The 17,276-nt window shown below is 35.4% G+C and overlaps 1 protein-coding gene across 1 annotated transcript in view; it reads left to right on the forward strand.

Annotated features, from left to right (window-relative positions):
- The window catches only part of LOC122813669 (zinc-binding protein A33-like), a 326,949-nt gene that overhangs the window by 148,891 nt on the left and 160,782 nt on the right, over nucleotides 1-17,276 (forward strand). Inside the window, exons 2-3 of the mRNA XM_044086109.1 lie at nucleotides 10,619-10,714; nucleotides 10,794-11,027. Coding sequence (XP_043942044.1) covers nucleotides 10,619-10,714; nucleotides 10,794-11,027 — 330 coding nt within the window. The remainder of the gene's footprint in view (nucleotides 1-10,618; nucleotides 10,715-10,793; nucleotides 11,028-17,276) is intronic.

The following is a 17,276-nucleotide window of genomic DNA, read 5'->3' on the forward strand; positions in this document are numbered from 1 at the left end:
GGCTGAGCAGATGATAGTTGAATCATCAGCATATTGGATGATGTTAGAGAATGGGATTGATTTATGGAAGTCATTGATAAATATGTTGAAGAGAACAGGACCTAGAATGGAGCCTTGTGGAACACCTGTGTTGGTACTAAGGAATGAGGAGGTAGTTTTTTCCATCTTACTGCTTGCTTCCGGTTGGATAGGTAACTAGAGAACCATTGCAGGGAAGAGGAAGAGGTTAAGTTCTGAGAGTTTAGTTATGAGCAGGCTATGTGAGATGGTATCGAAGGCTTTGGAGAGGTCTAGTAATAAGGTAGAGACAATTAGGCCAGAATCACGAGCTCTGTTTACTGTTTCAAGGAAGGAGAGGAGGGCTGTCATTGTGCTGTGGTTGGGTCTAAAGCCATGCTGTGTAGGAGTTATAAGGTGATTTTCTAGGAGATGAGGGAGGAGCTGAAGATGGACACATTTTCTAGGATTTTGAAATGGGGGACAGGATGGCTATGGGACTAAAGTTGTTGATGCTGTTATTGTTGCCCCTTTGTGGAGAGGAATAATATATGCTTGTTTCCATATTTGGGGAACTGTGCATTCTTTTAGGGTTAATTAGGATGCTGATGGGATATGCAAGTGTTTCAGCAGCTACACTAAGAAAGTAGGAAGGTATATTGTCAGGGGCTTAGTACATGGTTTCAATTTTGAAGCAGTTTCCTTATAGAGGATGTAGACATGGGATTGAATGAAAGGAAAGTGGAGTTGGGGGAGAGACTTGGACGGTAGAGGTGTTTGGAGAACACTTTTGGTAGTGGAAGTGGTAGAGGAGTTAGAAGATGGGGAACAGGAAGTAGAAGTGATGAAGTATCGGGTTTGAGGTGGAAGGGGTAGGGGTGGTGTAGTGGGGCTGGAGAATGAAGAGGTGAGTTTTGCAATTGAATCAATAAAAAATGAGTTAAATTGGGTGGCCAGATCTAGTTCAGAGGCATTTGAGTCAGGGGTGGGAGTATCTGGTGTACTGGGATGAAGGAGAGTGGAGATCCCTTTCCAGAATTTCTGAGGGTTATTTTTTATTTGGTTTTGGAGTGAAGAAAAATAGTTTCTTCGATCGGAGGTGGTGAGTTTCTTTGCTTTATTTCGAAGCATTTTGTATTCATTAAGGAGCAGACTTGTTTTGAGTTTCTGGTAGCGTGCCCAGACTTTATCCCTATGTCTCATGGTAGCAAGAGTGAGTGTAGAGAGCCATGGGGCTGATTTAGTCTTTATTCTCTTTGACCTTAGGGGAGCTTGAGAGTCAAGTAATGTTAAGAAAGTTGTATTAAAGTGTGTCACTGCTGTGTCTAGAGGCAGGGTTTTTAGACAGTTCCAGTTAATTGCTTTTAAGGAGTTTACAAAGGTAGTTGGGTTGAAATTTTTTCGGTCACGGATAGTTATATAGTTGTGGGTTTGTTGCAGAACAGTGGGAAGTTGGTTGGTGAAAGTGGGTGTATGATCACTAAGGGGGTCTGGAAGGGTGCCACTGTTGGAGAAATAGTGAGGGTGGGAGACAAGGATCCAATCCAGTGTACTTCCAGTGGAGAGGTTTTTTGCAGGGCGAGTTACAGAATTGATTATTTGAGAGAAATTGTATAGGTTAATATTTGAGGAGTATATATATATATATATATATCTTGTAACATCTTAAATCTCCTGTAGTGGAGCTCCATGGGAGATACTGGCCTGAATATAGGAATAAAGACTTAAGAGGAAATGTAGATGAAAGTCTGGCATGTCCTTAAGAGGTTATTTTCAAATATTCCATGAGCCTAAGGTACAGTGAATACTCTAGCTTGGGTGAGACTTTCTTGAACTTTGTACTGCATGGTTGGTATGTGTGAACTTTTTACCCTTTGCTGAGTTGTGTGTGTATGTATATGTATATATATATATATATATATATATATATATATATATATATATATATATATATATATATATATATATGTTTATATATGGGTTCACTTTACATGCTTGAAATGCTAAAATATCAAATTTTTAAATTTCGAGCCTGTAAAGTCGAACGGATGGAAACCACGAACCTAGAAGTGTCGAATGGAGGATGTCAAACCTGAGGTATGGATAGCACGTTAGGTAACTGGGGTTTTAGGGATGGTTTGTGTGTGTTTCAGTGTGTTGGGATGTTTGAGGTGTGGGTTAGGGTAGGTGGTGTGCAGTGTGAATGTGTTAGTGTTGAGAGTGCTGGTGTTTGTGTGTCTGTGATGTGTGTTTGTACGGGGGGGGGCTGTGGAATGTGCGATGCTGGGTTGTGTGTGTTTTGGGGTGTTGCGCAAACTTGGAGTTAGTATATATAAGTAAGGGGTGTGGGGAGCGCAGCCCCTGCAGGGTGGCTTGCCCCTCTACATGTACTAAGGGTAGGTTTGTGTATGTGTTTGGTCGTGTGCGTGTGTGTTATGTTTTTTGTAGGGAAGTGTTGGGAGGTATGTACGCTGGTGTATGTATGTGTTTTGTAGTGTGTGATGTGTGTTTGATGGGAATTTGTAGATTTGCGGTTGTGAGTTTCACGTTTGTTTAGGGTCAGTGTTTAGGGGATTCGACTTTATAGTTTTGTGATACTGAATTTTGATATTTCAGTATTTTGACACTATAAAGTGAACATATATATATATATATATATATATATATATATATATATATATATATATATCAATATGTATGTGGTTCCATGTCTTTTGTCAAAAGTTTCTTTTATCTTTTATCAGCTTTTCTGTATGTGAAAATCCTCAGTGGTACAGTTAATCAAATCACATTCAGTGTAATTCATTGTTTGGTGTTTGTGCCATCACGGATGCTATGAGTAGAGAAATCCACATTGGAGAGTGTGGGGGTAGAGGTCACCCATGAAAAAGTAGCTTTTTAAAGATTTATTTACTTTTAGATAAGTTTATTTTTCTGTTTCAGGAAAGGACAGTGCATGTTTAAATATATTTTTTTACTTTCACAATTATTCTAAGTGATTGTAGATGAATTCATGCAATGTATTGTGTTTTAGTTGATTGCATCTGTGAACATTAGTAATTTACTCATATGTATAGCAAGCACCTGACTGGATATTTATTTATTTATTTATATTTGTTTACCAGGGATGTCTGACTGGATCAGTGGCCTTTTTTCAGCGGAGGCTCGGGCAGAAAAGCTCTATTATAAAAACAGATTAAATAGAATGCAAGAAATCAATAACAATCAACAATATATAACTTTGGTAAATATATATAGTAAATAGTTTATACATAAACAATAAAAACTGAGAGAGTAGTATAAAGTGGGGGAAAAAGAAAGCTAACAAATAAACTAGCATGAAATAGCTTGTGCCATCATAGGAAAATGACTTATCTGTAGATCAATATCATGGATTTGGTGGTAAATATTTATGAGATACATGTATCGTATATGAACAAGAATATGGCTGATTGTTGCTATGCTAGGGTTACTTGTAAACAGTGATAGCTAAGGCAATATTGAGGTGAAGTACAAGAGAAAAGGAATATGATGAAACTGTAGGAAGCTTGAGATAGGTACATAAAATAGCAGCAGTAGTGTGCTTGAGATAGGTAGATAGAAATTGGAATTCCATGAGAGAAGGGATAGTTTGTATGTTAGAATTTAGAAAGGGAAGAGATATTTTGGTTGTAAGAACAAGGAAGAACAGAATGATCAGCCTGGATTAGTGCAGTAGCAAAGCCATTTTTTTAGTAAGGTGTACCTTAAGCAGTAGTTTAAATCTGGCTGTGTTAGAATGTAGTATTATCTGAGGCATGGAATTCCAAGACTTAGATATTTGGTGGGGGAATAGAGCGTTACCATAACAATTATTACATTTAGTTACTTTGAGTAGTAATTTGTTGCAGGATCTTAGTGGCCTGCCATTTGAGTAGGGCTACACTAATATCTTGATTGCTGGACAGTTGTCTGGATGGTGGAAGATGGAAGCTGGAATGAATGAATGAAAGTTAGTTGGCTAAGGGATATAAATGCTTACTGTACATTGCAAACTGTTGTGCTACATTTGCTATATCTACCTTTAGATATACTCAGAATCTACTATCCTGCTGTCTATGACCTCATTTCTCTTTACATTTACTGATACCACCTCACACCATCACACAACTACTCTTTACTTGTACTTTTCACCTGTCCGTCCTTCTTATTTCATGTACATATAACATCCATTGTCTACTATAACGACTATGTCCTAAGATCCATCCATCCTCAACCTATTTTTCCCATTTTTTGCCCATGAAGTCAGGGTGTTACTTCAATAGTGACAATCATCTAGAGCCAAGGTTTACACCACCAGGGGTCTAGTCCTGCCATGGTAATTCATCCATACCACACACTCGCACACACTCACACCTAATGCTAATTAAGAGTGTCCATTCCACCTGCTGCATGTCTTTGGAATGTAGGAGGAAACCTGAACACCAAGAAGAAACCCAAGCAAACACAGGGAGGACATGCAGACTGTGCAGAAGGCACCCCAGCCAAGGATCAAACTGGGGAACCTCTTGCTGTGAGGGGACAATGCTAACTGCTTTAACACTTTGCTGTGCTATGCTAAATTGTTCACTTAGACTGCAGTACTTATATTGAGTAATTTGACTACTTTTGTAATACTGTATATCTTGATATGATTGTCTCTGTCTTTTCTGACTTCAGATATGTACGTATGTATGTTACCTTATCATTTATTCAGAATTGTTACCCATGTTGTATTTCTGTCTCTATTAATTTATAAATAAGTTTGTCTTCCCAGGCCTCTGCTGAAAATGGGCTACAAGGTCAACCAAGCTATCCTGGTTAATAAATGAAAAAATAAATCAATAAATAAATAAATCAATAAATAAATAAATAAATACAAATAATTACTTACATTTTGTGTGGAATTTCAGCTCCTTTTATAATAAACTTAGTGTTATCCTAAAATAATCCTTACAATAGTGTGCACATCTTCGAACTATAAAGGTATCACAGCTATTGTTTACATTTAAAAGCATTTGCAAACACCTCCAATCATCTGACTGTGAAAAAAAAATCTGCTGTACCTCCACTGCATACATGCACATGCATTGTATTTGAAATTACTGGCCGATTATCTATGGTAAGTGGCAGAAACGGTCTCAGGAATTTATTTTTAATAATTTACAGTTCATTTTACAACAGTGTACCTCCTGAAACAAATCCTTTCTGTCATTTAAGTTCTGTCCTTGCAATGATTAAACAATACTTTTTCATGCACACTGCCTGAAAACATTTAGTTCTAGGCATTTTTGTTTAACGTTTTTTCATGGTACCTGACTGTCATCAAGGAACAGCTCTAGGCGTTGACCAAGTGATGTCACAATGACATTTGATGTTCTTAATATATTTTTTTATATCAAATCATAAGGCCACCTTGAACTTGTTTCAGGGTAAACCCAAGAATGCCTAAAGATGATGTGTGCTTACAACACTAAGAATTTTTATCATTTTTATTTAGTAATAGTAGGCTAAATTCAGAAGGATACGTAAAGTATGTAGATTTCATTACAAATCAGCATAAAAATAATGGTGTATTTAAAATGTGTGTGTGTGTGTGTGTGTGTGTGTGTGTGTGTGTGTGTGTGTGTGTGTGTGTGTGTGTGTATGTATGTGTGTGTGTTGTTCTACACACTGGGTATGGTACACTACTTATTTCTAGCTAAGGATCAAAGGATCTTCATTAGTTTGAGGGATGTCTCATACACGTGCATCATATGCCAAAGCAAATCTATAATGTTTATTGGATGCATTATAGACATTAGTTTTTCTTTTTTCGTTTTTCTAGTATTTTATTTCATGTTAGTAAATACTTTACTATTTAACAAAAAATGTTTATTTTTCTTTTCTTTTACTTTGTCACCATTGTCAAAATCTTCTAAAGGTTAGGACAGCACATTCAGCAACACAATTCATTGCTGGTGATGAGGATATTTAATTTATTTATTTTACATTTGGTTACTGGGAAAGTCATACTGGACACAAGTCCTTTTTCAGTGGAGGCCCGAGGAAAAAAGCTGCACATATAACATAGATTAAGAAGTACAATTTCATACGTACAGAGTAACTCTATACATTCATCAAGGAAAAGAAGGATAATAACACTTAAGATTGTAAATCAAACAAAAGTAAGATGAAAAAGTTTCACTATACAGATAAAAAGATGAAACACTTTAAACTGTACAATCCAAATAATATTCAGTATGATACAGCATTATGATAATAATATAAAGTATACACCAAGTGTCTATACTTAGAAGAAGAGGTAGCTGTTGAGGGAAAGAGAGGGGTAGGAGGAAAGAGACTTGCAAGATGCAAAGAAATTTAGTGCCTGAGCATGAGAGAGGAGAGATTACCGTGGGTGAGCAGAAGCTGATGGAAATAGACTAGCCTGGGGAGTTACAGTTACAGATCCAGTTTGCCTGTAGGTGTGTTTTTAGAGATTTTTTAAACGGAGATACATACAATGTGGTTGTTATACTAGTGGGCAAAGTGTTCCAATTTTAGCTATACAATTTAAATAGAGGAAGGCTCCTGCAGAGTTGTTGGTTTTAGCGACTTAAAGGAGAGGTTTGTTGTTGACGTGTAAGACCCTAGTACTGGAGTATGAATGTACTAGGTTTTGTAATGCAGGGAGTTTATCAGGGTACTATAGTATAAGCTAGTTCTAAAGGAGAAGACGTGGAAGTTCAAGCCAGTTGAGTTGTTTAACAGCTAAGCAGTGGTGCATTTGATGTGGGCTATTGGAGGCGAATTTTGCAATTTTGTTATAGCAGGCAGCAAGTTTAGTTAAATCTGATTTCATAAAATTGGTGAGGATAGGGGAGGCATGTAGAAGGGTAGAGATTAGATGTGTTTGTGCTATTATAGCCCTGGTGTTGCTTGTGAGGAATTGTTTATTTCTGTATTGTCCCCCCAATTTTTTATGTACTTTTTTATGGTGAGTGAAATGTGAGTGTCAAATTTCATGTTACAGTCTATCTTTACTCCTAAAAGTTTGGTGTGAGTGACAGGAGAGATAGTTGTTTTATTGTTAGAAGTGATAGTAAATGTAGATATGGGAGTGGAGTGATCCCTAGGTTGGAATATCAGAAGTTTGGTTTTATTAGGGTTTAGTATTAGTTGAGAGTTTGTAAGCCATTCCTCTACAGAAAGGAAGGAGGCCTGTGTTTGCAACTGCAGTTCTTGGAGGGAAGGACAGGAGCAGATTAGTGTTGAGACATCAGCATATCAGATGACTGAGGCATGTAGAGTAGAGGTATGGAGGTTGTTAGTGAAGACAGAGAAAAGTAAAGGACCAAAGATGGAACCTTCAGGAACACCCAGTGTGACCGGAAATAAAGGAGAGAGTTCTTGCCTCCACTGTACTGCTTGCTGTCTACCAGTTATATAGCTTTGAAACCAGGTTATGGAGGGTTTGCTAAGATTCAGTTCTGAGAGGGAATTAATGAGTTTGTTGTGGTTGACCATATCAAATGCCTTAGAGAGGTCAAAAAAGATAGCTGAGGCATGGTTGCCATTATTTCTGTAGTTGTTTACTATATGAGTGAAAGACATAAGAGCTGCTGTGGTGCTGTAATGGGGCCTGAAGCCATGCTGAGTGTTTGTAAGAAGGTTGTAGGTGTTGAGGTAGTCCATGATTTGTGAGTATATACACCTTTCCAATATTTTGGACAGAGGTGGTAATATGGTTAACTCTTTAGAGTTACCCCCTCTGTGGAGTGGAATAATGTGAGAAATTTTCCATTTTTCAGGAACTAGGTTTTCAGATATTGAATGGTTGATAAGAATGGAGATAGGGTATGCAATGGCATTGGCAGCTATTTTCAGAAATTCTGCTGGGAGTTTATCAGCAGCTAAGGTAGTAGATTTTAGTTTCTTAAGAAATATCTTAATAGTAGCAGTAGAGACAGGATGGAAGGTAAAGCTGTTGTCTGTAGTATGATAATTGGGTGGTTGGCTGGAGGATGAACAGCTCTTAGAGTTAGCTAGGGCCAGAATGGATTCAGTGAAAAATTTGTTGAAATAGCTGGGAACACTGAGTGAGGTATCAGCTATTGTTGGTGGGGGAGTACCTGCTTTTCCAGGAAACAAAATGTTGTTAATGGTTGTCCAGATTTTGTGGGGGGTTATTTTGATATTTAGTGTGTATATTGTGGTAGTAGGTTATTTCCCCTATTTTGACACTTTTTTTGACTTGTTACGCAGTTCAAGGTATGTCTGTTTCTCTGTATGGGATCCAGTTTTGTACCAATGGTCCCAGGCTTTCTCTTTAGATTTAAGCAGAGATCTAGTCTCTTTGGTCATCCAGGGAGCATAGTTGGCTTTGAATCTGATAGTGCTAGGATGAGCTTGGCAGCTTAAGATATCCAGGAAGGTAGAGTTGAAGTACTGAACAGCTTCATCAAGGCTGAGGTTCTTGACAGGAGTCCAGTTACATGCTTTTAGTGCATTAATAAAGCAAGATGGATTGAAGTTTATCTTGTTTCTTATTACCTGGTAATTGGTAGGCTTTTCCTGATATGTGCGATGTCTTTTTACAAATGTAGGTAGGTGGTCACTCATGCTTTTGGGGATGCATCCTGAGTGACACATGAGAGTTGGTGTGTTTGTTACAATCCAGTCAAGTAATGGCTGCCTCTTGTTGGACTTATCAATTCTAGTGGGAAACTGGATGAGCTGAGAAAATTCATGGAGGTTGGTGAAGTGGCTGGGAGCACTTGAGTTACAAGTTAACCAGTCTATGTTGATGTTCACCAAGATGATGGTTTCATGTCGGAGAAACTTGGAGGCCCATCCAAGTAGGTTCTCCAGAGTGGGTATATTGTTGCCGCGTGGTATATAGCAGCCAATTATGTAGATGCTTTTCCTGGGGTTAGGTTTTAGTTTTGCAAGTATAATTTCTGCATTGCCTAATATGTGTGTGCATATATCCAACTTTTCTACATTTAGTATGTTTTTTAAATAGTATAGCTACACCACCTCCTTTATGATAACTGGAGTTAAGGGTTTAAGTTAGTTATGATGCCTTAAAACATCATTGAATAATGAAGTAAATACTATAAAGTTAAACTAGCAAAGTGGATACATTGAATGATGGGAAGTGCCTTAAAGTGGATCGAGGTAAGCATTGTTTTCTGTCACTGCTGTTTTCCCTAACAGAAAAATGAGCTTTTGGACTACATATTAATGCTGAAAAGAATGAATGTTTTTGATTTTTTAAATCTAAAATACATATGAATACTAAAGAGACCTGTCCCAAAAAATTGAAATTTCTACCTTGAATACAAAACATTTTTATCATATCACTGTAAAAGGCTATCTGTCCAAAGTAAGTCCTTTATGGTGGTCAAGCTCCTTGCATCCCCCTGAGGAAGACTGTATGCCACACATCCCTGATGATTAAAATAATCACCTTCAAAGTTGCCATTATGCACTGAAAAGGAAAACATACATTAGCATGTCGACAGTCTATCTATCTATCTATCTATCTATCTATCTATCTATCTATCTATCTATCTATCTATCTATCTATCCATCTATTTACCTATCTATCTATCTATCTATCTATCTATCTATCTATCTATCTATCTATCTACCTATCTATCATCTATCTACCTATCTATCTATCTATCTATCTATCTATCTATCTATCTATATGTCTATCTATCTATCTATCTATCTATCTATCTATCTATCTATCTATCTATCTATCTATCCATCTATTTACCTATCTATCTATCTATCTATCTATCTATCTATCTATCTACCTATCTATCATCTATCTACCTATCTATCTATCTATCTATCTATCTATCTATCTATCTATCTATCTATCTATATGTCTATCTATCTATCTATCTATCTATCTATCTATCTATCTATCTATCTATCTATCTGTCTATCTATCTATCTATCTATCTGTCTGTCTGTCTGTCTGTCTATCTACCTATCATCTATCTACCTACCTACCTATCTATCTATCTGTCTATCTATATATCTATCTATATATATATATATATGCTGCACTTTATTCTGCTTTCCTTGTGCATTTGCAGTACTGCGAAAAACTGAGAAACATTGTTTGATCATATAGTATATACTTAGAAATGACATTAATTGCAAGGTTATTGATATCAGTTGCTGGACTGCACCCTTTTCATCTAAGGTTAAAGGGTACCTAACCATTTGTGGGTAAACTTAACAAAAATTATATTGTTGTTTTCATGAATTGCTTTTGTATTAAAACATATGACACTTCACAAAGAATGGTTGCATTCAAATCAAGTACTCCTGAATGTAAGTATGAATCTTTAAACGGTATTCTGATAAAAATATCAAATATTCATATATATATATATATATACTGCAATGTAGCATATGCTGCAGATAAAGACCTGAGTAATATGACTGTAAAATATTCTGCAGAGCAGAAATGTTACATAGCTGTGAGTAATGAAATGTTGTAGGTTTGAGAAATTCTGCTTGACAAGATGTAGAGTAACATAAGTGAATAGATGTCTTTCTCATTGCATGCTGGTATACTGTTTCTTCCTTTCTCCAGAACAAGCTGAAAGAAATCTCATCCCCTCTAGAATTAAAACTTAAGGGCACCAAAGTACTTGAAAATCAGCAACAACAAATGATATCAGATTTCCAGGTGAGTAAATCTATTTATAATTCAGTAAAAAACATTACATTTCTCATAGTTTCATACCCTATCAATTGTTTTTTTCTAGAATAAATCTTTGAGATTAGAACAACACATAACATCAGAATTTGCCAAGCTGCACAGGCTGCTCCAGGATAAGGAACAAAGTCTGATAGAACAGCTAAAGAAGGAAACAGCAGGAAGTCTGGGAAAGATGAAGGATAACCTGAAGGATATAAACGTCAAACACTGTATCATTCAGGATCAACTAACTGATATTCAGTTAACACTGCAGCTGGAAGATCCTGTAAAGCTCCTACGGGTAAGCTGTTCATGTCCTTATCTATCCGATTTTTTCCATGTCCTGCTGCTAATATGACTACTGAGCTGAATAACACTGCAAAAATTGCTCTGTTTTGGTTTATTTTGGACTACAACTAAACACTAATGTGATGGTATCCCCAGAATGTTCTAACTTGCCACCATTGTCCTAGCCTGATATATTGTCTCACTGAATAACATTTCATCTGGTTGTTTTAAATATGCTGTTGAATGAGATGGTCTCCATCATTGTCTTTCCCCTCTGTCTGTAAGCATATGTAGCAGTCAGACATCACAGTTTTTAAGGTTACATAACAGGCTGAGTATGACAAGACTGATTTTCAGCATCTGAAAAATAAATCTGCATTTTTTTCAAAGTAACTTTACTCAGATATATGCCATTTATTTAAATGTACAACAGATTGACATTTTTTCTACTTGTAACTTCATTAGATGTCCTAAGTTCACATAAAAAATCCAGGTGTTCTGTATCACTTATTAACACGTTGCAACACAAAGATTTATTAGATATACCAAAGATGAATTTACTAGATAAGTAATATTAAGAGATCACAAACACGAGGAAAACTGAAATACTCTCAAAAAACACAAGTAACCCGGCAAACTGCAGCAAGGGTAGTCCTAGTAGATCGACACGGACAAGTCTAACGTTCAAACAGTTTATTACAACTTGCAACGTTTTCGTTGCTCTTGCAACTTCTTCAGAAAAATCAAAATCAGTATGAAAAATATTTTACAACAGCAATACTGTTTTTAAAAGCTCGTGTGGCTGTCATAGCCAATCAGTTTGTCTAATATAATACATATTAATGAACATTCTCCCTAAGTTAACCCTATAGTTACATTTCTCTATTAAAAACCTACAAATCACCTTATTAGAGTTCTATTACAGATACCGAATATCAATTACAATTCATAGCTTGTAGTTATTCCTAACGTTAAAGGTACTCTCTCAAAAAAGTAAATAAAATGAAATAAAAATAAAATAAATAGTTGAATACATTTCCTTAAATATTTGTTAAAATCTATAAACAAATGCCTATCTATAATTAATTCATTTATAATCTCATATAGCTTTTAAGTTTCAACCAACAAGAAATACTACAGTGGTCATTCAGACCAGGGAATGTGCAAGCATTTAGTTTTAGTTGCCATACTAATTCAGCACATTCAAGTGTTAAAGATGTTGGACCGCCTCTAATGTTTTCAGTTACTTGGTCGATAGCTGTAAATGAAAAAGTATGACCAGGACACTGTTCAAAGTGCCTTGCTAGGGCGTTTTCCTTCTTATTTTTAGAGATAGCGTATGTATGTTCATAAACTCTGTCTCTAAATCTGCGGTCCGTCTTACCTATATAGTAAGCGGGACAGATATTACACTGTGCTAAATAAATAATACTTTTAGAATTACAGTCAAGTCTTTGTTTTATCAAAAATTGTGTTGGTATTTTGTTGACTGTGAATTTATTCATAGATTTAATGTTCTTACACATATTGCACATTCCACACTGGAAGCACCCTTTAGTTTTATTGCTAAAAGTTATAGCTTTGTTTTCTAATGTCTTTTTCAAGTTTATTCCCTTCTTGAAGATGACTGATGGACATGGCACACTTAGAAAATTCAGTAATGAGGGAAAGAGCTACGATAATACCTTTGGTAACACCAACTAAAAGTAAAGTGAAGGCTGACATTAGCTTTATAACAACTTTCAATAAAGACAGTGATGCTATAGTATCAATATTAATTAAGAACTGGCAACTATTGGGGAGAGACTTTAACCTATGGACTAGACTAGGTACTAGATTTCAAGTCATCTTCAAGAAGGGAATAAACTTGAAAAAGACATTAGAAAACAAAGCTATAACTTTTAGCAATAAAACTAAAGGGTGCTTCCAGTGTGGAATGTGCAATATGTGTAAGAAGATTAAATCTATGAATTAATTCACAGTCAACAAAATACCAACACAATTTTTGATAAAACAAAGACTTGACTGTAATTCTAAAAGTATTATTTATTTAGCACAGTGTAATATCTGTCCCGCTTACTATATAGGTAAGACGAACCACAGATTTAGAGACAGAGTTTATGAACATACATACGCTATCTCTAAAAATAAGAAGGAAAATGCCCTAGCAAGGCACTTTGAACAGTGTCCTGGTCATACTTTTTCATTTACAGCTATCGACCAAGTAACTGAAAACATTAGAGGCGGTCCAACATCTTTAACACTTGAATGTGCTGAATTAGTATGGCAACTAAAACTAAATGCTTGCACATTCCCTGGTCTGAATGACCACTGTAGTATTTCTTGTTGGTTGAAACTTAAAAGCTATATGAGATTATAAATGAATTAATTATAGATAGGCATTTGTTTATAGATTTTAACAAATATTTAAGGAAATGTATTCAACTATTTATTTTATTTTTATTTCATTTTATTTACTTTTTTGAGAGAGTACCTTTAACGTTAGGAATAACTACAAGCTATGAATTGTAATTGATATTCGGTATCTGTAATAGAACTTGAATAGGGTGATTTGTAGGTTTTTAATAGAGAAATGTAACTATAGGGTTAACTTAGGGAGAATGTTCATTAATATGTATTATATTAGACGAACTGATTGGCTATGACAGCCACACGAGCTTTTAAAACCAGTATTGCTGTTGTAAAATATTTTTCATACTGATTTTGATTTTTCTGAAGAAGTTGCAAGAGCAACGAAAACGTTGCAAGTTGTAATAAACTGTTTGAACGTTAGACTTGTCCGTGTCAATCTACTAGGACTACCCTTGCTGCAGTTTGCCGGGTTACTTGTGTAATATTAAGAGATGACCATAGTCTGAAATTATCAAATAACTGCCATAAAAATCTGTTTCTACTTTCCAGCCATATCCTTTAACAAATAGAACATTTCCAGGTCATCTTTCATCTTTATGATTTGCAGGTGTAACATTATTTGTGAACAATGCACATTCCTTTTTAGCACTATAAGTGTTGCTTGTGTGAGGGGATACCATACAGTTAAGCCTCTTAGAGCAAGAATTCTGGAAAAAGTCATAAATAAAAGTGGGATAAAGGCCCAAAAATATGGTCAGTTTTTAAATATTGCTGTTACAAACTTAGAATGTTGATAGAATAACAGGTTTTGCATTAGCATGAATTTTCTGAAGAATATGAAGTCTGAAACTCAAATGTCTGTTGTTATTTTCTAAGTTCAGTCTTTAATGATTTCCATCTAATTTGCCGAAAAAATATAATTTTATGAAAAACAGATGAAAAATATGAGGCGAAAATCTGGACATTCTGCTAAAATCTGTGCAGTTGAGAGGGATACCAAATGGAAATCTGTACCACTGCCATCCAAATATGTATGAAAGACAATGACTGGACTTAGAACATATAGCAAATGTGTACTAACTGCTTTGAGCTTTGACCAGCACCTGTTAAAAGCAAATAAGTTTTACATTACTCCACAGTAGTGTTGTAACGAATGACCTCTATGGATTTTACTAGTGTTACTCTAAGCCCAGTGCATTGTAATGCCAACTCACTAACAGTGAATTGAGACATAACCAAACTGTTTTATACACATACATACTTACTGTATTTCCCAGGAAGAGCTACTTATAATTTCCCCTGACAGGACTTCTCTGTATTCACAGCATGCGCCTCATATCAAATTCTTAATCTGTTAGCAATGCCTCAGTTACTGATCACTCTTTTAATAAGCCAGTTATCATTACATTATGATATAAAAAAGAAGAGTAGCAAGGCACACACAAGATAGATGCTCCGTTGTATAGAGTAATAATCACAATGATAAGGCACACACAAGATAGATGCTCCGTTGTATAGAGTAATAATCACAATGATAAGGCACACACAAGATAGATGCTCCGTTGTATAGAGTAATAATCACAATGATAAGGCACACACAAGATAGATGCTCCGTTGTATAGAGTAATAATCACAATGATAAGGCACACACAAGATAGATGCTCCGTTGTATAGAGTAATAATCACAATGAGAATGCCAACGCAGTTCAACGAAGCAACCAAGATATCCCAAATAGTTTAAAAACATATACTTTATTCAATAAAAGTGCACACGGTAAGCGCTTTCACTAAATCAGCTTCATCAGACCATATAACAGCACCATAGAACTGAGTTCATTTTAAACAATTCAAAATCTAATGGTCCAATCAAAATCCAAGCAATTGTTAACTACTATGTTCTCTTAAAGAAATAACACTAAAAAAGTTGTGACACTAAAAAAGTTCTTATACCTATTACCGTAGAAGACATTCCTATGAATATCTACCCAAATGCAAAATGACATGATACACCATGAATAGACAAGATCTAAAGACAATGGCAGTAGTAAACAATATGAGGATGTAAAGATGTATATATCCTATACAACAATTATTAACTAGCAATGAAGCTACTGTATTCTCTTAAACAAATTACACTAAACAATATAAAGGGCTCTTATAGCTGTTCCCATAAAAAACATTTCTGTAAATATCTAAGTAAATACATAGTGGTATAGTACACCATAAGTATGCAGAATCTAAGCACAAGGGCAATAATAAGCTATATGGGGGTATATAGGTGTGCATATCCTGTACATTTACATTAATAATAATATCAATATATAGATGTGCATGTACTGATATATATGTTAGTATGTACAGATATATATGTTATATATGTTAGTAAACATGAACATTTACATAAACACCTCACTTCCTTATTCTTCTTTTTTTTAAATGAGGTTTAATAGAGGCCTTCTCATTTAAGCCACTTCCCCTATCTGCCCTAAGTGCTATAATCCATTTATTCTCTCTATACTCAGTATGGTTCCTAATGTCACCTTTTTGAATACTAGGAATAATAACCTCTATAGCCCTAAATAAAAAATGATGCTTATCACCATACCTGCTGACATGTTTTGCGAGTGCATTATTATCAGCCTGTCTCCTGATGCTATAGAGATGTTCTCGAATCCTATCTTTAAATGGTCTATTTGTCTTTCCATCATAAAAACAGTGGCATAGCTGACACTCTGCCAAATAGACCACATTCGAGGTTCTACATGTCGCATCAGCATGAAATATGAATTCCCTGTGTGTGTCCGGATGACAAAATTTATCTTGTGTCTCAATATAGTTACAAAAATTACAATCACCACAGGGAGTTGTATGACCTGGACTGATAGAAGTCGTAAAGGAATTCTGATAGCATAATAATAGTAGAACTTGAAGTTGAAAGGATACCATTACATTTTTTAACTGAAGACAACATGTCAGTTAGCTCCTCTTTCCATCTGTAACATCTTAAAGAATACATTTCTGAATCCAATTTAGTTCTCAGTTACTGAGACTTATTGAAGCTGTTTCTTACACATATGTGCTCAGATTATTTCCCAGGAGAGACTACTAATACCTGCCCACTGCTATTACCCTGTTACCACTATTCTGCCACCATTCAGAATGCTAATCTGATACCAAGACCACAGTAACCGATCATGTTTTACTGAGCACATAACAACAGTCACAACAACTGTTACTTCTGCCTCTTTCAGATTCCTTCATTCTGCATTTCCTGTTTCTGAGATGGAAAAGTTCCTTTCTATGAGGCTTCCAGTATAGTAATATTTATTTATTTGTATTTATTTTATTTACTTTTGTCAATTGAGATGGTCTGATTGGGCTCAGAGCTCATTTTCTGCAGAGTCTTTGATTTAAAATTAGAGGTAGACAAAGAGAAAATGAATACAGTAAGTATTGAGTGGTGATATTAGTATAAAATAAGTGTTTGTTACATTCATGCTCTGCACTAAAGAATGAAAAATAAATAATTTGAGATCCAAGGAAGAAGCAGAGGATAAATGGGAGTAAAAGAATTCTATAGGGGAATGGCTAGGAAATGGAGGTTAAGGAGAATTGAAAGTATAATAATAGAAATAAAAATGAAAGGAAATTTTGTGGAATGGAGATTATGGATGGGTATAAGAAAAGCAATAAGAATGTGGTTGACTTTCAGATTATAAAGGAGCATATCCATGAAACATATAGGTATGTTTTTCATTTTTGTGGAAAAAAATAATAAAGTGATTTGATTCTCCTGTTAGGTCTGGAAGAATCGAGTTCCATAGTTTGGTTACATGAAATGAGTAAAGGTAGATACCAACGTAATTTTCTTTTCTTTTTTTGAGTATTT

This window comes from Protopterus annectens, chromosome 10.part0, assembly GCF_019279795.1.
Source record: "Protopterus annectens isolate FY-2018-M chromosome 10.part0, PAN1.0, whole genome shotgun sequence".
Lineage (NCBI taxonomy): Eukaryota > Metazoa > Chordata > Ceratodontiformes > Protopteridae > Protopterus > Protopterus annectens.